Raw genomic sequence first — 22,500 nt, forward strand, 5'->3', positions numbered from 1 at the left:
AAGTGTCCCAAAATGACCGTGGGCCTGATATGTGTCCGTCATAGAATCATTTTGGTTGGAAGAGACCCTTAAGATCATTGAGTCCAACCGCAACCCACCCCTGGAACTAACCCATGTCCCTGAGAACCTCATCTAAACGTCTTTTAAACCCCTCCAGGGATGGTGACTCCACCACTGCCCTGGGCAGCCTGTTCCAATGCCCGACAGCCCTTTGGAGAAGAAATGTTTCCTAATATCAAATCTATATATCCTATCGCCTCACCTTGTGCATCGCCTCTTCTCAAAGCCAGCCCTCACAGGTTGACGAGGACACGGAAAAGACTCAAAATGAGCTCTGGCCTCCTTTTCCAGAAAGCAGCAAATCTATTCTCCAGGAAAGTGCTGGTGCCAGCAATGGCATGGCCATGGGATAGGCCAGCATTGGACTAGGACATCCGCTCCCCTGGGAGGGATGGGCAGCAGAGAGGAGGTCCCATATGCCGAGCAACATCAAGATGGCCTGGGATGGATCCTCCACTCATCCACAAAACTTCAGCGGCTCCTTGATCAGAATGTAAAACAGCATTGTGAACCTCTAGAAGATCAGTCTCCTGAAAGCTTCACGTGGTTTCAGCCACCACTGAAGGAAGATATTTCAAACCGTCGCCCGATTGCCTCACCCGAAGGCACGTATCCAAATCACTTCAACAGACTTCTGTCTAACCTGTTCTCCAAACTGCCATCCTGCAGGTTCTCTCAACAGCCTGGCCCTCATTTTGCCACTTCCCTGAAAGTTCAAACATTTAATCCTGCTACTCGGCTTAAATCCTCGCCTGATGTCATCTGGCATCTCTCAGTGGTCATGGAGAAAAACTCATTGTCATGCCTTTTAAAGCAACCTTTTCTATATCAGGCAACTTGCGTTTTCTTCTGTATTTTTAGGCTAAGCAAATCAATTCCTTCCATCTTCCGTTACAGCTTATGTTTGCTAAACCTCCTATTGTCACTCCCCTCTGGGCTCGTTCCCATCTGCCTACATCTCTCCTACCGAGCACACTTCTAATTTCGGTCACAGGATTTAAAGCCTCGCTGCTGTCGGGATGTAGCACATTTATTGCCACATTTCAGAGCAAAAGAAGTTCCTGTTTTTAAGGTTTATCTCAAATCAGCGAGGTTAACCTACCCCGTTCAGAGACGGCATTTCTCTGCCTGCAGCAGCCCTATCCAAGACTCATAAGCAAATGGATGGTTGGGGTTTCTCTGAAAAAAAGGAAAGTACATTTATTTTGAAAAGACGGTTAGGTCACATATTTGTATTTAAAAAACAGGCAGCTCTACTTCATATCTCTCTGACTTCCATGAGCTCTCTCTAAACATCCTCATTTTGTAACTGTAAGTCATGGCTTACTGCTGAAATAATACCATTAAGTTTTATTACCACATACCCAGGGGCCAACTGTACCCTGTGCATTCATACTTCAGAAAAACATGAGGTACATAAATGCTGAAGGAGAAACAAGCTGAGCTCAGCTTCTCTAACTGGTACAGAAAATTTATGGTATAGTACTCAAGACCTTTCCCAAGCCAAAAAGCTGGGGGGATGATCTGTGTTCCTGCCTCAAACCTTGGAATGTCCAACGAAATAATTATTTGGTGAGAACAGAATTATCAGAAAGTCAATTATCCACATGTTCTGTAACTCACAATCTAACAGATCTTCCCAAAATGAACAAAAATCACAAGCAACAAGCCAAATAGGCATTACTAATAATTCCAATTTTGCTATTTCTAATCAAAACCAACTTTTGAGTTTGAAAGTTGATTTCCAGCCCTTTGCAGACACCAGGTCTTAACATACTATTTTCTTTCCCAGTAGGTGAGTGCCAGGATAAGAAAAGCATCTCTAAAATTTAGTGGGGTTGTCCCATCACAGGAATGTTCAGAAAATGATGGGCTGGCATGTTACTACCAGCGGTGCCAAACACGCAAGCTTTCTGCCTGAGTCACAAGTACAGTCCCATGTACGTCCATGGGCACGGTACTTACAACGAGGAGAAAACTGAGAGTTTGTAGGGAAATCCTGTCTCATTTTTCTCTGCAGTGTTGCAGTGTTATCATTCAATTACTTCCCTACACTTAATTAGCTCCTTGTTTAATCTTAATGTGATTATGAGAACTTTAATTCAAACCATATACCACATCAATGACCCTAACAGCAAAAATAGATTTTATTAAAGGCACCAAAGCCCTATAATCCCTCTGCCTTTTTATAACACTGTGAGCCATATAAAAGCACAGCAGCTGCAACAGGCCAAGAATCTCCTCTGATTGCTACTAAGAACATTAACAACCAAAATCTATTTTGAAATCCCAATCAGTAAGCTGTGATTAGTATTTCTCACTTGTTTGTCCCTCTGGCAAAAGGAAGAGCCGCAGAGACGTGGTGATGAGGGCTCTCTGCAGAACCTATACCTATGTTCAACCAAAGACCATGTCACGTCATTTGTTCCCTCAAAACTCTAAACTTCGGAAGAACCCATAGCAGATATCCATGATGTATGTTCCTTCCTTGGCTCTTCTGTGGCCCACATTTTGTAAACTGTTAAAAACAGACTAGAGACCTAGTGAGACCTAGAACATCAAGACCTAGCGAGGAGCACACGTGACCTTCACTCAGGCTTATCGGCTCTATCAGGAACACCGACTAATAGATCGTGTAACTTTTACAAAGACAACTCGAAACACCGTGCTTAGCGCTTAGCAGCCAAATCTGACAACATTTACTCCAAACTTCTCAACCTGAAAGGCTGCAAAAGCTGTTTTGAAACAAACTGAGGCACGAACTGTGGGTCAGGATCACTCTTCCCCTACCAGTGACATGCAGAACTGCTCTCATTCCCTGACTCTGTTCATGAAAAGCAGGGCCTGCCGCACCACTGAGGCCACGGGACACGAGGGAGCAAGTCCCTGAGGCTTAAATTTGTTGTTAACAGCTTTCCTGATGTAAACTTCAACCAAGGCACACTTTGCCCCTGGATCTGCAAAGTGCTTAAGGGCCTGTTTCATCTCACAGAGGTGCCTAAGAACCCTCAGGTCAATGGTACATATGCCCATAATGCTGCTCTCCTGAATCACAACTCTTCTGGTGTAAGACCACATGTGCTGAAGACTAATTTTGGAGCTACCAAACATCACGATGACAACAAATGACTTTATGCTTTTCACAGTATTGCCATGTGTGTTTAAAACAGGCATGCCGGTAAGGAAAACCTAAGGGAAAGACAGGCAAACAACCAGCCCCAGGAACAGCATGGAGGCCACCTCAAGAAGTCTCTGCCATGTATAAGCAGAATTGATAAAATAGCCTTCACTGGAGAAAAGAAGGGTAAAAAACACATGGGGGACCACATTTTGCCACGTTCAAACTCATTTGAACCAACAGCGATCAACTGAGCGTAATGAGCAGAAGGAAATTACAGGTACCTGCCCAAACCTGTGAGCTCCTGTGCCCACGGTCTCTTTTCTCCAGCCCGTCTCTGTGCCTTTCTGCTGCTCAGACAGCACCAAGTGAGGCATCTGTGATCACACCAACCTCAGACAGAGATGGTGCACGGCTGTTTCCCATCCACATGGCTATTTCCCCCGACCACTCACTTCTGAAAGGTCACATTAAGCAATTCGTTAACCAGCCAGTGGTGCAGAGAAAGCTCAGGGTGTTATCAAAGCTTATCTGGGAAAGACAAACACTTCGATGATTAGGTGGTCTCCTCCTAATCCTCACATCTAAGCCCCAAATTCCTGGGGTTTAAAACCACTTTCAATTAACATCAGCCACAGCTCGGGGCCTCCCAGATGCCCCACGGGACCCAGGGGCCGCCTCCCAGTCCTTCAGCAGGTGGCCTCCTGCACTGATAAGAACACTGGCCAGCATTAATAACGCAATATGTGTTCAGAGAATATTTTTCAATACCAAAAGGTATTTATTTACCTCTCAGTAGGTCCGTCTCTCATTAAGAGTGCAGTTTCATAGTTGATTTGTGGCCACTAGAGTGAGGTCTGTCACTAAAAGTGCCGCAGCCATGGACTTTTGGTGCATTCCTGCCAGGACTAAGACTCATTTGGCCCTGTAAGGAGTCCTGTTAATCACAGAATGATTTGGGTTGTAAGGGCCCTTCAAAGCCCATCCAGTGCCACCCCTGCCATGAGCAGGGACATCTTCACCAGCTCAGGTTGCTCAGACCCCCATCCAGCCTGGCCTGGGATGTCTCCAGGGATGGATGGTTGGACTCAATGACCTTAAGGGTCCCTTCCAACCAAAAAGATTCTATGACTCTAGCTGATTCATAGCTTTGCATTCACATGATAGCATTCTCCTTCCCTTTTCTCCTACCCAGGAGGTACCTTTGCAAAGACTTCAAACTATGCAACTTGTGCCTTCATGTGATTATAAATAGTCTCTGTTGACATGGCTGCAAAGAAGGTTCAAGAGAAGAAAACAGATACATCAAGAGTAAGTCCTACCTCCCAAATACTCAATAAATTCGATTTCCCAAATGAACTATGAAAACAAACCTCCCAGAGTAATTATCTTGCCGAAAGACAAAAGGATCTTTCAGATGTTTTGTTTGAAATTATTTAACATCTAAGTATTGATTAAAACATTTTAGGATGACTGCCTATTTACCACAAAACCCAGAATACAGTGAATAATTTCAAGACAAGAAAAATAATCTAATAACAAGCAACATGATTTAATTCTACATGTTGTACTCTGCCTCTTGGTATATTTGGTCTAAGCTATCAGCCTACTGTAAAAGCCAGCCAAGAATTCTTCAAGCCCTGCCAGAGCTAGAAATATTGGCCAGAAATATCTGTCATATCACAGCTCAGTTTCCAAAAAAATAAGATGCTGGACTTCCAAAGCCAGGAAGACACAAGGTGCAAACGACAATGAAAAATGGACTTATTTAATATGGTTGGAATGCATCAGATCAAATGAATCCAAGTGCTCTTAATCCCGTAGGACTGCAGCATGACAAATAGGCTTCATTTGGACACTCGGTCCCCACGAGTCAAACCCGTCTGGAAGCTTCGGCCCCGCAACCGCTGGATGTTATTCAATGAGCATGAGGCAACGATTTCCAGGCCTCGGCAGCCTTCCCCCTCCGAGAGCCAGACAGTTCCACCTTGGATTAAATGTATCGATTTTTCCACTGTGTATAAATAACAGCATCGTTGGGCGGTTTCACATGAGTCCACTGACCGCAGTATTAATGGATTTTGCTAATTTTTTCAAAGCGCTCATAAACCACAGAACAATGGCATGTTATAATTAGGCGGAACAGCAGAGGCGGTTTCTGCAGTACATATATCTCCAAGAAAAATGCATCGATATAGATGTCCCCATAAGAACTCTGGGCTTTATATTTACTTACTGTATTGCCATAGCCTGTCCTATTCATTTCAGCGAGGCTACCTGTTGCAGTAAGCCCTGCTCCCGCGAGAAATGAGTCTCTCTCAAAGAAATCTCACCCTTTTTGCTGTTTTATTCAGCACTCAGACCTTCACTAATCACAGTCAAGGTAGGAGCCCACGTACGAACCTGACAAATGAGGAAAAAATTTGGAACAAACCCCAATTCTTCATCTTGGATCTGTCAGGGGTGTGCAGATGCCCAGTCCCAAAGCTGCTTTGAGATCTTTTTCACCCACTTGACTTTCAAGCAGCAGCAACGCTCACCCATCCAAATAGCGAATTTACATGAAAACACACCCTGAAAACCATCTCTGATTGGAATCACAAGGGTTCTTCAAATGAGATTGAGTATAAATATTTTTGAGGTACTGATTCTCAAGGCAATATAACGCAGGGTTTTTATATTTTTCAAAGGAGACGATGAGGAGGTCCTTTTTTAAGCTAATTCTGACATCATATAATAATAAATTTCACTACTCGCACGTCTGTGCTAATTAATCAGACTGACTGAATGTGAGCTTTGACTAATACTGAAGCATTGTATAACAAAGGTGTTCAATGCTCTTCATGCCGCAGCAATAAAACTTGCTCCCAAAATTCACCCTTTGGCTTCCAGTTATGCTTCACGACCTCAGCTTGTATTTTAAAGCAAATATTCATTCTGTAGTATTTTAGGGAAAGCCTTTACATGGGAAAAATATTGTAAACTTACAGTACTTGAAACTTACATTTTAAAAATAATAATATTTAGGTAAATGCAGTATTTCTGCTACATTGGTTGCAGGGGATATGTGATACATCTTGATTTTCACAAGGTTTTTGCCATGATCTCTCTGGGTATTTTCATAAGCAAGTTAGGAAAACCAAGTCTGTTTGTCAAGACCTACAAAACAAAAGCACTCAAGGATAAAGGAAAGCTGGTCAGGAAGCCACACAAAAGGTAATTCACCGTGGCACATTGTTAAAGTAAAGGAATATATCAAGTGGGATTTTGTTGGTGTCTATCCTGGAGCTGGATTTTCATTAGGGACTGGGATGATGAATAATAATGAATTGAAGACTACGAATACTTTCCGAAACTATGGAAAATATCAAGCCAGGAGAGACTCTGCTTCACAGGATTCAAAGTTATCCTGATGACTTGGAGAGACGTACTGAGAAAGACAGGAGATGATTCAAACAGCGCCCAAGTGCTGGGTTTTACTCACAGGCAGGAATAACCAACTGGATATATACAACATGGAAACACCAGCTTACATAGTAATTCCGCTTAACAGGATCCAGAAGCTGGCTGGGCAGGAGTTATCACTGTCATGCTCTTGCAAAAAAGACAAGTGTCATAGTGATGCACGTAAAAGGTGCAATGGGCTGCAGAATATGTGACCTCCTTCAGCTACACGCACCAAGAAGATCTCAAAGAATCACGAGAACAACTTTGCTCCACAAAGTGTGATGACCATTGAGAAAACCCTTCATGAGCTAGAGCTGCTCAACCTAAAAGATTACAGAAGGAAGACACAATAAACTGTTCTCCATACCTACAACGACCCCAACAACCACAATGACATACGCTTCGAACATTAATGTCAAAGTTTGAATGGCAACACCGTCAACTATTTCACTGCCCAACATTTTGATGGTGGCATTCAGCTGAAGTTCCAATATGCCTTCCCTTCCCTGACAGCTACCGATCCTATTCCTAGTCCACTCCCATGACTGTTCCTGACAGCTTCTTTATTCACACGAGGCAATGAGCTTGAAGCAGGAGCAGAATAATTATTTGGTATCTCCCACCCCAGTGTTAAGTTCCTCTAAACTCAATTAATCATGAAGAACCTCTGGCAGCTCACAATTTGGCAGCAAGATACACCAAAGTAGTAAGTGATTTCACATTCTGCCTTTGAACGCAAGCTATTAAATTCACATACTGTACTACTTTAATCAAGAATAGTTAATTAAGCTGTTTTCTGCACCAGCCATACATCATTTTCACAGGACTCAGACTGTGGCCACGATGCACGTTTGTAATCTGTCTTTCCAAATTAATCTGTCGCCATTTGTAAGCTCAAAGCAGATCAAATACATTTTGTCTCGCCAGTAACTGGGCCAAGTTTGGGGACACAGGGGACCGGAGGCTGAGCGGTGCCGGAGCATCACTTCACACAAGGGTTCCATCGGAAAGCTGAATTACAAATCCCTCTGCACTTCGTCGCCCAACGTGATGCAAAAGACTTTTTTATTACTTTAGGGCTTTGTGTGTGCATCATGTTTGTTTCCTTAAGTGAACTCAGCTTTAAGCTTTATGCTTTATGCCACCGTCATAAAATCAATTCAATAAGTTACATTTGCATAGTAATCATCAGCATACATAATGCAGGAGTCAGCAGCAGAGGCCATAAAACCAGGGAGATCTGTAGTGTCAGATTATTAAAAGCATTAACATATGATAAGAATCTAAGTGTAAATTTATTACAAGCAAAAATCCCCTGGTTTTTTATGACTTTACCTGCACTCAAGGATAAGCTAATGCAATGTTCTTCTAGAACAAAATCTTCAAACACAGTAGTCGTAGGAACTCAAATTGAATCTCTCATTTTTTTAGAGCACTCCCAGAATGATGATACAAAACCCAAAATGACATCACTATTTGGCTATGTGACTTAATAATAAAAAAAGAGCTCTATGAAATAAAAAAGCGAACAAAATGAAAACTTGGCCAAGTTTTCCACACCGGTGCAGGGATCCTTAACAGTGAACACTCTGCTACTGTACTGTGAGAATCTGCTAGAATTTACACCCAGGAAAATAAAAGGCCACAAAAGACAGAGAAGATGGAAAGAAGATGTGTCACCTCGTCTAGCCTTTTGTGACTGTACACCAGCAAGTCAAACCAAGCCTTCCATGTACCCACTTAACCATTCTTATTTAGGTTCACCTTTTGGAAGCGTTGATGTGAACTTTCGCACTCGTGCCATTTCATTGAAACAAGCTCCGCTTCCTTCTGTCCTCTAAATAAATGCAACCGTGGCATTAAAAATATTCAGATTTATTAAGCAGACACCTGAAAGCTCAGGCTGGAGGCTCAGAGGTGAGACTCCGGCACAACAAAGCATGAGGTGGTTTAATGTGGGCCAACTGGATCCCCATCTCCACCAAGACACTACGGAGCTGCCCTGGAAAAGCCCTTGGGTATGGAGACAAAAGTACAAGTGTCTAAGGGCACTTCGTTAGGTCACTTATTTTTTAACTGAAGATAGGAAAATAATCCGTGGTGAGTTTTATTTAAATGAAAAATCAAGTACAGCCAGAAGAACAGCTTCCAAAACAGAACCAAGCCCAGGAGGAATAGGCAAGTCCACTCGATGAGCCTTTGAATTGGCTGGTAGTGCTTGGGCCTTTTATGTGTTTTTGCCATTTAACAGTTAGATTTGTTTAGATAAACTCATACGTATCATTATTTACATAGCAAGTTAGTATGGTGTATTTAGAGATTTTAAGTAGAGGAAAGTTCTTTCATTCTAATCATAAAATGAACGCATGCCAAACTTTAACTACAGAAACATGTTCTAACACCGAGAAACTTTTATAATTAATCCTCGCCTTAGATCATCTCGGGAAGAGTTATGAGTGTAATTAACATCAGCTGAGAAATTGCTCATGTTTCTGAAATCGCTGAAACCAGACCCTGGGTAGCAGACAATCTGTATCCTTTCTATCCCATGACCAATTTATGGCTAAGCCCTGACTCACCGCATTAAGTCCGAAAATATTTCTCAGCATTAGCGATAGCTTGCTGCAGGCACAGGGCGAAACGACGGACACCAGCGTGGGGAGAAAAAAAAGTCAAGCAAACCCTCTAAACTCCACCTCTTGACAATGAGGATGAAGACGATGCATTGCTAAGGTCTTTTTTATTTGAGTGGCTTTTTTAAAGAGGCTACTCTTATAGGAGTTACGTGGTGCGCGGGCTGCGGCGAGCGGCAGCTTGGCCGGCGGCCAACGCGGCTGGGTTTGCTGCAAGGCCGACCAACTCCTTTAGCTCAGGAAAATATTTCTGCTTGCTTCATTAAAAAAAAAATAAAATTAAAAAGGCGGAAAACTCAATCCCCAACCCGCTCAGAACAAGCCGTACTTTGGAAAGACAAGCCACCGACCGGCTCCTTGCATCTGCCGTCACCGTGTCCCCAGCGCTGCCGAATGCTGTGCCGCTGCGGAATGTTTTCGCGGGGAAGGAAATGGGTGTAAACATCGCTCCGGAGACAGCGTTCCCGTGCGGATGTTAACCTTTGGGAAAGCTGGGCAGGACGCCGTGACTTCGAGAGGCAGGAGAAATCCCACATACTCACAAGCTGCTAAATTTGTGCATCCAGCCAAGCTCTTTATAAAAAATAAAGCACATTCTGACACTGACTCGCTTTTAAAGACTCCTAAGCAACCTGAAGGTCGTTATTTCAGAGCCCCACCAGTCACCCGAAAGGGATGAGGATTTCCTACACATATTTAGGCGACGATTCCCTATGTGCTCTCCATGTCTAAAAAGAGAGGGTGATATAGGAAACCCGCAGTGTCTCCCCGTCCCTGGGGACATCCCAGGCCAGGCTGGACGGGGCTCTGAGCAACCTGAGCTGGTGAAGATGTCCCTGCTTATGGCAGGGGGTTGCTCCCCTGGAACTACCTGGGGTTTGGAATAGAAGTGCTTGTTTGCATGAAATTTTGGGGAAGGACTGGTAATATTTGAGAACCTTATTGCCATTTTTGCAGGCAGAGCAGCCGCTCTGATTCCCAGCTATTGCCTTTAGGTGCTGCTGTAATACAAACTACATTTAAATATATATAAACACACACAAAATATAATATTATTACCTTATTAAAAACCATTGGGTTTGTGTTCCCATGCATAGACTACTCAGCAACTTATTTATTTCATTTAGAGCCGCCTGTCTTTGATGTTATCCCGTGGAAAGATGACATATTCGATAAAGCTGCACACAAGCATGTGTTTGCGCAGATCAAGTGTGGGAGATGAAAGCTGCATTTGAACTCTAATACTGCTTCTTGCAGGAGCAAGGAATTTAAAGCCAAAATAAAAAGGTTTTCTTCCCGGTGAGAACAAACACAAGACTGTTTGGTGAGCTGCACAGTAGCTTAGTTCAGCATTGCTTTGCTATCTGTGTAAACTGGTACTTCACATTAAAAATATTCATGTATACAGGAGATTTATTTTATAACGTACCTTACATGTATTCCCAAACTGCGTCATCCTCTGCGTCATCCACAAGAGCCTGAATTATCTGCCCGGCATCTTCATAATATTGAAGTGTTTGTTTTTACAAGCATAGATTTATTTTCATAGGGGTCTTTTCCTCTCCCCTTTTTTTTTACTTAAAAAACCAACCCTGTACCCACGAAAGTTATACTCTTATATTGCTTCCCCTTCTCCCAGTCTGATTTTCTTCTCCTCTTTCCACCAGCTGAAACGCAGAAATCCTTTCCCACACATGCAGTTGAGTCTCTCGGCTGCCTGCAGAGCAGCTGGTCTCAGCTACTGCAATGGCAAAGGGGAACAACCGAACCAAAAAAGGGAAATTATAGTGAAAATAAAACCAAAAACATCAAGCTGAGTGCCTTCCAGCCCAGGTTTAAGCACACGTAGTACAGATGGAGAGATCCCTTCCCCTTCACAGGTCTTCTTTTTGGGGAGGGGTTGTGTAGGGCACCAGCAACATCTCAAGAACACCAAGAATGTTGGTGGGTGATTCTGTGATTCCCCTGTCCACATGTGTAGATGACACGACCCCGCTGTCACCCACCGCCAGGAATGAATCCCGCACTGTCGGTTCGCTCACCTTCTCCCTATGGATCACCTCATTGTTTCAGCCGCCTTGGAGACCTCTATGGTGGAGATGTTCGTGGTGGCACCACCAAACCCACTTGGCTAGGTGGACCAAGGCAGGCTGAGGATCTTTGCTACCTCCCCAACAGTCTCAAAACGCACGGCAACAGGGAGCAAAGGGATGAGCATCGAGTTCCCACCAGGTCTTGGGGAGACCTGGGTTTGCCAAGCCTGTCCCCTTGAGCATGCAGTAATTAAGGGTAAAGAGTGAAAGGAGCCACTTAAAACAGCTAATGAACTTCCCAGCAGGTATCTCCAGTTCTCTTTCACCTTTTCTGGAGAAGACATCATTAAATCAGGGTGTCTTCTGCCCACATGCGGCCCAAATGCCACTTCACTACCACATCTTGCCAGCAACCCTAAGTGGATAAAACGTCTGAGTAGCCCAGTCGCTGGAGAGACCCCTCATTTCCCTAAAAATAATAAAAAAATAGAAATCCACTTTAAAATGTCCACCACAATTTCAAACAATTTTGCACAAAATCATTTTCTCCACGGTGGATTTTAAATATTTACCAATTTTGTGATGAAGCACAAGCGAAATAACCAAGCGAGCAGACACCAAACAACTGCTGCAGCGGTGAAAAACATTCCTGCTCAGTAAGGACGTGAGCGTACAATTGCCTAACAGGTGGAAAGCCCAACAAAAGCAGCCACTAATGAAATAGGAAAATAAGATTTCATGCTCATTCAGTACCATAGATATTGTCTTTTTGAAAATAAGTTAAATAATTAGTGCTCCCTTGCTACACAGCTTTTATTCCTGTAAGTACTCCTCACTCTTGGATCTTCTACTGTATATTGCTTCTAAAAGTATTTTTTACGTTTCTTACTAAATAACCAACAATAGGGGGGGAAAAGCACATAAAAAATGATTTAGATGGAGAAGAAAGTCTCATGTGTATGGGATTGTGGAAAAAATGGCATAATTTATATTAAAAAGGGGGACAAAATGCCAGCTATTCAAAACAAGAGTGCAGCAAAACGGCCTGGGAGCTCCTGGTTTGACAATGTTGTAACACAGGAGCAACTGGGCTTTTAACAGAAAAAACGACAAATTCAAAACTGAAGAAAACGCTCGTTTTAAAAAATAAGTTAGAAAACTCTGGGTTTTGGATAATACAAATGTAAATGATGCGAAACGCTGCTCTTGCGTGCTGTTCATGGCAAAAGCACAGAGCTGCCCGTTGAAATGCTCAGCACCGGTATGGCCTGTAAGACCACCCGGAGGTACAGAGCGATGCCCCAAGACCTGCGACCTGATCCATCTCCACCAGGCCACCACCAGGACAGAGGTGGCGGTGCCCATAGTGTCCCCTGTCTTGTATGGGAAGGATGCCTCTCCTCAACTAGGCCGAGCTGAGAAGTTCAGGGCTGCAGGAAGCCTCCTGAAGCTCTTCTTGCCTCTCCTTGTGGTGTTTCTGCTCCTTTCCCCCTTCTCTGCTCACCTTGCACTTCTTGGCCCTCTTTCTTTATCCTTTTTTACCCCTCCAACCTCTTTGCAGGATGGCCATTTAATGCCGGCTTGCTCACACAGATTCCAATACAAGAGGAAATGGCCTCAGGTTGCACCAGGGAAGGTTCAGCTTGGATATTAGGAAAAAAACTTCACGAAAAGGGTTGTAAAACACTGGAACAGGCTGCCCAGGGCAGTGGTGGGGTCACCATACCTGGTGGTGTTTAAAAGGCTCACAGATGAGGTTCTTAGAGACATGGGGTAGTGTCAGAGTTAGGTTATGGTTGGACTCAAAGATCTTGAGGGTCTCTTCCAACCAAAATGATTCTATGATTCCTCTTTGGGCTGTACTCGCCCTAGCAGCTCTGCTGGCCACAGAAGATGTCAACTTTCTTGCTTATCACTCAAGAAGATGCATTAAATTCCACCCAAGAGAGACAACCAGCACACATGTTGAGGTCTACTTAGCTCATCAAGCGTCATCTGTTTCACTGCTTTTGAGATCAAACCAGCCATCACCAACCTCAGAAGCAATCTTTTCCCTAAAAACATGAACAAATCCCATCCTTTCATAACGGTCGGTCCTCATCTTTAGGTGTGATCTCTGAATGTACACAAAGCCATCAAACTTGAGCGTGAGCAAGCTGAGCTCCTGGCTACTAGAAACCACTTTAAAGACGCATTTCTCTATAAGCAGGCCAGGGCATCAAAGTGTTGGTGTTGGTCAAAAAATAATAGGATAAAGATAAAAGGAGGAAAAAAGAGAGAGAAGGAAGTGTCTGTCACAGGACCCCAGCATTAAATCCCCAGAACTGGGTGCTAGAGATGTATTACGTACAGCAGACAACAGTTTGTGTGACTTCCAGTTCATCTCTTCAACCTGGTCTTTAAGGACATTAGTTCGGGAAGTTCACAAAAGAAAACGCTTTTTCCACTAAAAAAAACAGCCACGGTATAAACAAGTTACAGCAAAACCACAGTGACTTTAAGAGGGATTTGCCTAAAACCAACACTGAATGGTCCATCCTACCTTATCTTCGATACACCAAAATTAATAAATTCAGTATTGATTTTGAGTCTAAAATGGCACATCCCCAAAATTTTACAAGTCCAATATTGTACTCAAACTAAAACTGAGAGATCATTAAGACTGCATGGTTAAATATCTAATGAAATCTGTAGGGATAAATTTGATGACTTTAGGCATTTCAGTGTGTTCGTTTCTGCCCTTATCTTGTCTTATCCTCTGTTCCAAAACAGCAGAATTAATAATTAACACTTCCCAGGGAATTGCTGAAAAGCAAGTACCAAAACAGAGGAGATACATTGCCGACAGCTTTCAAAACCTCATTTCTTATCATTCTTGGAACTTCAGTCCGTCAAATTTTGAGATGCTCAAGCTCTTAAAAAAATGGTAATAGAAATAACAAAAAAGAACCTCAGCTCTACAAAAAAAGGGGGACGGAAAATGGTTCCCAGTCCTCACAATCATGGAAGAAATGCTTAAACCAGAAACTTCCAGAGCTGTATGTGTAATGTTTTTAAAGTAACTAATTTTACATATGATCTATGTATTTTGGCCGGCTGACTCATTTTCAAACGGCTGATGTTGGCAGCGCTGCAGCGCAGGCTGGTTTACCGCAAAATGCGCAAGAAGCTATTCTGGGGAGTAGTATATATATTTCTATATGTCCTCCTGGAGAGAAGCAGTGGGAATGGCGTGTCCAGACCATAGACCCACTGCCCGTGGCTGTGACAACCTCAAGCACAAGGACGACAACGACGAGAGGGTTTGAGAAATGCCCACGGGCTCACGGTTGCTGGTGGCTACGGAGGGACGTCACTTGCTCCGGACACCCACCCAAAGCTCTTCTCTTGGGTCTTAGATCTTCACGACTATTTTTACCGCCTAGCAAACGCTGGCAAGGCTGCAATTACATGTTGCTTCTGGACGCTGTTATTTTAATGCGCTTAGAAAGAAATATTATGCATTTTTTTAAACTTTCTAATTTAAAATCACATCCGTCAGGAGCCCGATAAATTATACCATTCTACCTCTCAGTAGAGCACTACGCAGATTTACTTAACGGAGGGTGAAGGCTGAAACAAGGTCTAGTCTGAAGAAATACATCTGAAGCACAATTAATTTTTATATTATCTTCCAACTTGCTAAAAATGTTTATTAATAGTATCCACTTATTTTCTAGATCTTTGAAAAATTAAATATTAAAGGAAAAATTAATATTTCTTCCACCAAAACAATTTTAAATGGAATTCAGAAGAAAAAGAATATTAATACTCAGGGCAATCATTCACTTTGATCTCTATATAATATGCAGTGACCCGTAAGTGGAATGAGCTAAAACTGTCATAAATTCATTATAAGAAACCATTCTTTGAAGAATTTCACGGCAAAGTTGAAATGAAATGGGCAATATGGAAATAAGCTAATTGCATGGTATTTAAAATAACTGGCTCTAGTAACAATATCCTTTCCGTGCACTTCTATTTCAGCTTCAAATGCATTTCTTCCAAAACACATCGGAGAGGCTGGTTTATGAAAACTGAAGTGTTGTAATTACTTAGTACTGATAGCTATAGGGCAACATCCGTTTAGGATCTCAGAGTCTGAAAGAAAGGAACCCAAAATACGATTTTATAATTTAAATTTCCCTGGGAAAGGGAAGCTGGGAGTACGTACAGTGTAAGATGAGCTGATACAGACTGCACCAATGAAGACTGGAGGAAGACACATCCAATAAACAACTAAATATACCCAGGGGAATTTCTTCAGTATCACCTTAGAAAAGGAAAAGGCAAAATTCAACAACAAGTGGGACATGTTGTTCGCTCTGCCCGGTCTGTCCCTGCCACTGCTGGCAGAAAGGAGCCTGATATTATGCTCCTCACTCCTTCAATGCGTTACTTTTACATTTTAATCCCTGCTTTTCATTTAGTTATTTGTTCCATATCTGTGTTTTGTAGCCACGCCTTTTATTCTGTGGTTTGTCTCTGAAGCGGAGAGCGGAGCAGCCGCGATGGGGAGCACCTCTCTGCGAGGAGCCTGTGAGACCTGTTTCTCCCCAGACCTCCCTCGGGGCCGCAAGATTTGGCTGATGTGGCATTTAGGCAAAGCAGATGCTTCTCCTGGTGGGAAAACGTGTGGGGGAGTAGCCTGGCTCTGCAGCCCTCTCTGCTCTTTTCCAGCTCCCACATCGACGCGAGATGCAATGGGTGGGCGATGGAGCATTATCAAGTCTCCAGGCACACTCGGAGATGCTCGCGTTGTCCTTCTATTGTTCTCATGCCCCAGAAACCAAAGAAAAAGGGCATCTCAATTTCTTCCCCCCCCCCACCCCGAGTGACCCCATTGTGTTTTTGTGCTTTTCTCCCTGCCTGGATTCCTACACAACAGCCAACACCATCTAGACACAAGGAAGGAAATTTTGGATGGTGCGACCCTGGCCCCGGTTGGCCAGAGAGGTGGTGGATGAACCATCCCTGGAGACATCCCAGGCCAGGCTGGACGGGGCTCTGAGCAACCTGAGCTGGTGAAGATGTCCCTGCTCATGGCAGGGGGCACTGGGGGAGCTGGGAAGGCCCCTCCAACCCAAACCATTCTGTGATTCTGTGATCTTCAGCATTTCATTGAGCTTGAGGCTTCATCTCTGAAAATAGGAGAAGGGAAAATAGGGCAGCAAGAGGCTTGAGAAGTTAATAGCTTCTCCTTTATATAGAAAGATACTTCGATACACATCCTTGACGGTGGATAATGAACCAACCTGATGCCATCATCCCAATATTCATACCTGGAGCTGACACCGTGCCAGCAGTGGGACAGGGTCTCCTGGATGGTGCTGAACACAGTATCAAAAGCAAAGGAGGCGTCAACACAGGATTTAAAACACCAAAACACTTTGGGGTAGACAAAACCCAATAAAATTTATTCTTTTTAAGGGCTTGAGGGCTTTGGGCCTTGGGCATTTCTGGGTTCTTTCCCCTCATAAGCTGAGCACAAGCAAATCCTGTCCCGAAACAGTGTGTTTCAAAACACATTATCATTGCAAAATTGTTTAAAATAAATAATAAGGAAACTACAGCTGGAACTCTTAGTACTGTAATATACATTAACATGATACTAATTTTAATTTTTACAAAGCTGTTCACCAATGTACTGCAACAGGGCTGTGATATAGAGTTTTGCATTTAAATCACAGCAATTCAAAGCTTATCTAGCAATAGTACACAGCAGTGGCTTTAACCACTCTAAAATACCAAATTTTACCAGGCTTAAATTTGCACTTGTGGTATTTTGCATATGTAGAAAGAAAACAGCACAAATACCCCCAATAAATTTAGGCCCAGAGATGGGTGGCTAGCTTAGTTCTTTTAAATAGCTTATTTTTTTTAAGTACTTAGATTGGGCAGCCTGGCAACAGAATGATTAAAAGCTATTTTCCTAAATTGATCTGGAATTCAGACATATGCCAATATTTGCATTACACATCACAAAATGTTTACGATTGATGTACCTACAATACATATTTCGCTTACCTATGTAAAGATTTATATTATAGAGAGTGGCTTCACTTCCACATATTACGTTTTATGTAGTTATTACAGTCATTTCATTCATCATTTTCTGCTAGGTTTTTAATTTCGTACACTTCATCTATCAGATACTACTGTCTATTTTTAATGTATCACTGAAGAAAATGCTAACTGGTGTGGAACGCTGAGCTACGGATACCAAGGGTTTGCAATACTAAGTAGTATGGAGCTGAATGATAAATGGAGAAGAGCGGCTGGGTTGAGAAGCTCAAGACGTAGTTAGGAAATAACAGCGCACGCAAGGCTGACAAGAATTACATTTGCAGGTAAGCAGAGTGGAAATTCATACTTATTGGGAAAAAAAAGGGCAAAACATTGTTCGTGTTATTAAAGGTGGAGTGAGAGATGGGAAGAGCAATGGAGAAAGGCAATTTTCTTCCAGCTCCAGTAGGAATTCATCTCAAGCTCTAACATGCGATTTCGCTACGGAGCTTCAGGACAAAACAGAGGATCACGCCCAGTTGTTTTGAGGGTTTGGATAACAAAGCATAAAAATCCCAATAAGTAGCCTTTTGTAGCAATGCAGAGCGCAGAAAATATTTCTGTTAGAACAAGTTACAAAGACATCCAGCACCTGAACCACAATAAATATTGATTTAACCAGCTGACACACAAAAAATGTAGTTTTAGGTATTTGATATTTTCAGAGGTCTCTGTACTATTACAGAGGAAAACTGATACAGTTCACTGAGTTTCCCAAAGCTGCACAAATACGCAACACCTTCTTATTTTACCTTTTCTGGCAATAAGATCTTACAGTGGAAAGCCATTAGTGCTGTGAGAGTATGGAAATGAGGACAATTAAATCCATCCTGTTATGAATGCTAAATAGGCTGTTAGGATTGTACATCTAACGTGATGCCATAGAGCTAAACAGCGAGTCCTTTCCAAACAAAAGGTTAACAGGTCTTCAGAAATGTTTTATTCATTCTGGTCATCCCTGCTCATAACAGGTATGCTCTAGAATCAATTTGGACTTTGAAAATATGGATTTTTTTACCATTTTAGCTTTCTAAAGTAACAAAATCAACTATGTGATGTATGTGATTAGGCATCATTAGCCTTTGCTAATATTTATGGCCAAAAACGCCATCCTGATCTGCTGAGTGGTAACCTCAGAGCTGGTAACACACTTTTTGTCTTGGAGAAAATTTATCATAAAAAAACCCTTCATCAACCTAGATTTCCCCCAAAAAGACAGGGAAACACAGGAGAGCTCCCCGCTGCCCGGGTGGGGTTTTGCAGAGTGGATCCACAGGGACCTGAAGGTTAATTTTAACACACAGGGGTTCATCACCTTCCTTGGCACGTTGTCACCAGGCTCTGTGTGGGGTTATATATGTACAGCCAAACACTTGTGATTAAAAATTGTAAATACTTTTGAAAACCAGTGTAAACAAGGTTTTTTTCTTCCTTATCTACTAGTTCTTTGCAGATGTGACTCCAAACATCCCTGGTTTAGCTGGGCAGTGCCAGCCTGCAGTGTAACCGCGTGTCTCCGGCACCTCATCCTGCGACATCTCGTTCGTAGCAGCGAACAAGGACGTGTGACTGTCAGCTCAGGATCGTCCTCACCAAAGACAGCACATCTGGCTTCCTTTGGAGGGTGGGGACGCCCAGGCAGGATGCTTGGGAGGGTGCCAGGAGCCAGATGGAGGTACCAAGAATGACACCAAGCAAGTGGAGAACCGGAGAAACAACGTGGGTAAAGAAGTGAATGGGGCTGATGGATACAAAGGAAGTACAGGGAAAGCAGTAAGTGGCTTTGACAGAGTCTGAAACAAGCCTGGCTTTTTTATATTTTCTTTTTTATTTTATTTTTCCTTTTCCCTGTCAAGATCCTACATTTTAATTCAAGGAGGCCTTTGATTCTGCCAGAAAATGTCTTTGCGTGGAGCATCTTCTGTTCCACCTGGCACACAGCCCTAGCACAGCCATTCCCGTTGTCAAGCCAGCTCAGGAGTATTTCTGCTTTACAGCGTCAGCCTTGCTCAGGTTTTGAGCCCTGCTTAAGCCTCGGGTTGAAGCCAAGAAGACGGGGATTCACTGACAGAACCTCATTTCCCCCAGGGCTACCTGTGCTTCTACCAGCCCTTCTCCACTTCTCTCCTTGAAGAGAATAAAGCCCTGACTGCAGAATCCTGGCACAAAATGACAATTTGCCTGGTGTCTGCCATGTCCTCCCATCCTCTTTATCTACTTGCATAAGCTTTATTTTTTTCCCCTGACTCAGAAATATCGCAACACCAAAGGCAGGGATGGCACCACATCAAAGAGCCTCAGTTATAAGGGAAGCGGTTTTATTTTCACTTTGAGCAGAGATTTTATTTTTAAGCAAGGCTTCAAAATACCTTAAAAAAGTAACAGTGATGATAATGGGACTGAAAAATTTGATGGCATCTGAATAACATAATTCAAGCACAAACATCAGAGGGTAAGATAACCCACACTGGAGCAGCTCCCAGGGAAAATTCAAGTTATACATCTCATCTGGGCTGCGTTTCGAAGGAGCCGTGAATCGGCAGTGCTGGGACAATTAAAAAACAAGAGAGAAGGGAAAAAGGCCGGTCGATTCTCCCATTGCCTTTTCTTCTTCCTAGAATTTCTTGTTGCCTGGAAATGGCTGATGAGCAGGCAGGATTATGTAAGCACTTGCCAACTTGCTCACACATTAAGTAAACGAAAGGCTGAGTGATGGGTAGCTTAACCCAGCCTCTGAGCAGTGAACTAAAACCTGTTCACCAAGGTGAACTCACACAGTGAAACCCCTCTAAAAAAATAAATCCAGGAGTGACAAGGACTTGACAATTCCCAGGATTAAAAAGCTGCATACATTACCGACAATGTAATCTCCTTCTAGTCATAAGAGGAAAAGGAAAATAAAGCCTTTTTGGTGTGCAAGACAGTTTTTGTTTTAAAGTATACACATCCTCTCTGATTGAACACTTCCTTGTGTTATTGTCCTTTTTTTGCCCTCCTGATAGATGTGTCAGAGGAGAGAGCTATACCAGCCCTCCAACTCCATATCAAGCTGTATTTTCCAACAAACCCACTGCTCCCATCAAACATGGCCCGTCAATAATAAAATAATAAGCACCACGTTGTAGGAATGGCTTTTCCTAAATTTAATCAGGCTAACACTTAGGCAGGCACTAAAAAAAGCCATGCAAAATATCTGTATCTAATTTCAAATACAACTCCGGCAACTGCGTCACCTGAGCAGACCTAAGTTTGCCTGGACTCTTCCTTGGTGTCATTCAAGTGGCACGTTACCTTTGGCAAATATTCCAATGTAACTAGAGCTGAAGGCTAGTTTAAAGTTTAACCTGCTAGGCTTTCTCTATTTTTAAAAAATCAAAAAAAACCCTGAGGATTGTGCTCATTTTTCCTTTTTCTCTGCTTACCAACAAAGCACCGGGGTCTCTAAAATGATAAAAGAATTCCTGCAGTCACATTTCTTCCTGTTCAAAACAAACGTGCTTACATTGGCCATAAAGCTGAATGCACTGGGGATGCTGCTAGAAACACTGATATTCTCAGCACTAAAAAAAAACACCTAAATCCTGCTTCCAGATGAAGTTGTGCCGTCCCCTGGAGCATCAGCAGGTGACAAAATACCTGATCTGGAGAGCAAAGCAGAAATCATGTTGCTCAACCACCACTCGAGCAACGAGGTAAGGACAGCACACAGCAACATAAACTCTTCTGTTTACCACAGGAATGCATGTGTGGTTGTGTAAGGCAAGTTTGTGGGTCTAGAAGAGGGAATATAAAGTATTGAAGTTGCTTGGGGCTCTTTACATCTTCAGGAAGAGAGAAAAAACATCCCAAAAAGAGGATTTTTGTACAGCTGCCCGATGATGGCAAACGGCAAATCGTCAGCTGGTGATAACGGTTGCGGCTCCAGGGAAATCTACTGCTAGATGTTCCCCCTTCAGTCTTACAGATGGAGGAAAAAAACCAACCCTACGTGAAGAAAAGCTGCAATGAATGGGTGGGGGCAGATGTGAAATTCTGCACCCAACTATTACAATTGAGATGCCTTCAAAAAGTGAAACTGGCCAAAGCCCCAGTCAGACAGTTATAACCTTGACATTCATTCAGCTCTATAAGAGAGGAAACGACTTCTCTGAAATGCCAGAAGTGACTCAACCGTGAGTTTTTAAGCCGCTTCAAGAGCGTCCTGGTTATTTCAAGGAGTACTAAGAGTTTACCTGAGATTTTCTTCCTTTAAGTGGAACTACGAGCTGGCAAGGTGCTCAAGTCGGGGTAAAAGAAACACTCAAAATTGATTCTTGCGACTGCTGTGTTATGAATAGATTGAATATATTGCTTTTTCTATTCCAAACTGCCTTCCCTGTGAATTTTAAAATACGTAAAACCAGAAAGCACAGAGCAAATAATATCTACATAAGCAGGTCATTTTCTTAATGGCACTGCTGGTTTACTACCAACTCGTTTGCAATATAGACACAGACATTTCCAAGCGTGTATATTCACATCTGCAAAGGAGGTGAGCGAGTATAATGGCAGAAGCACTGGCTTCAAGTTCAAGTAAAGCCTAATTCAGAAAGACAAGCAGGACAAAGTCATATTTTGCAACTTTGAGCTTAGCAGGGAGTGATGACATTTTCAAGAAAATCCTCCCGCCACGTGTAAGCTGCAGTATGAATGTGCCACAGGTTGCATATTTCATTAGAAAAGCAGAGCCACGTTATTTCATTAGAGAAGCGATAAGTTCAATCCTTACCAAGTTTTCTTGGTTCCTGGCTGCTATTTTCTGATCATCTTCTCCCCCATTTTTCATGTATTTGACCTCTTCCACTGGTTTGATCCTATACTCATCTGAGCACCAAGAAAAGAACAAAAAAACAAAAGAAAACAAAATTTTGAACCAGTGTAGTTCAGCAGCTGGAAAAAACCAAACCAACCAAACAAAAACCAAAACAGCTGACTAGAAAAGACCCTAATTAAGCAAAGCGACTAAAAATTACATGTATATCGTTTCAAAGGCTTAAATGTGACGGATATCAAAGAAGTTTTTCCTCAATGAAGCTTCAGTAAGAATTTCCAGTTCTGGCTTCCA

The 22,500-nt window shown here is 42.8% G+C and overlaps 1 protein-coding gene across 1 annotated transcript in view; it reads right to left on the minus strand.

The window, feature by feature from the left end:
• LOC308042973 (uncharacterized protein C1orf21) overlaps positions 1 to 22,500 on the minus strand; it is a gene marked incomplete at both ends in the record, with an annotated part of 64,079 nt that overhangs the window by 19,827 nt on the left and 21,752 nt on the right. Inside the window, one exon of the mRNA XM_080348769.1 lies at positions 22,165 to 22,259. Coding sequence (XP_080204895.1) covers positions 22,165 to 22,259 — 95 coding nt within the window. The remainder of the gene's footprint in view (positions 1 to 22,164; positions 22,260 to 22,500) is intronic.

Source organism: Nesoenas mayeri (assembly GCF_963082525.1).
Source record: "Nesoenas mayeri genome assembly, chromosome: 8".
NCBI classification, from domain to species: Eukaryota; Metazoa; Chordata; class Aves; order Columbiformes; family Columbidae; genus Nesoenas; species Nesoenas mayeri.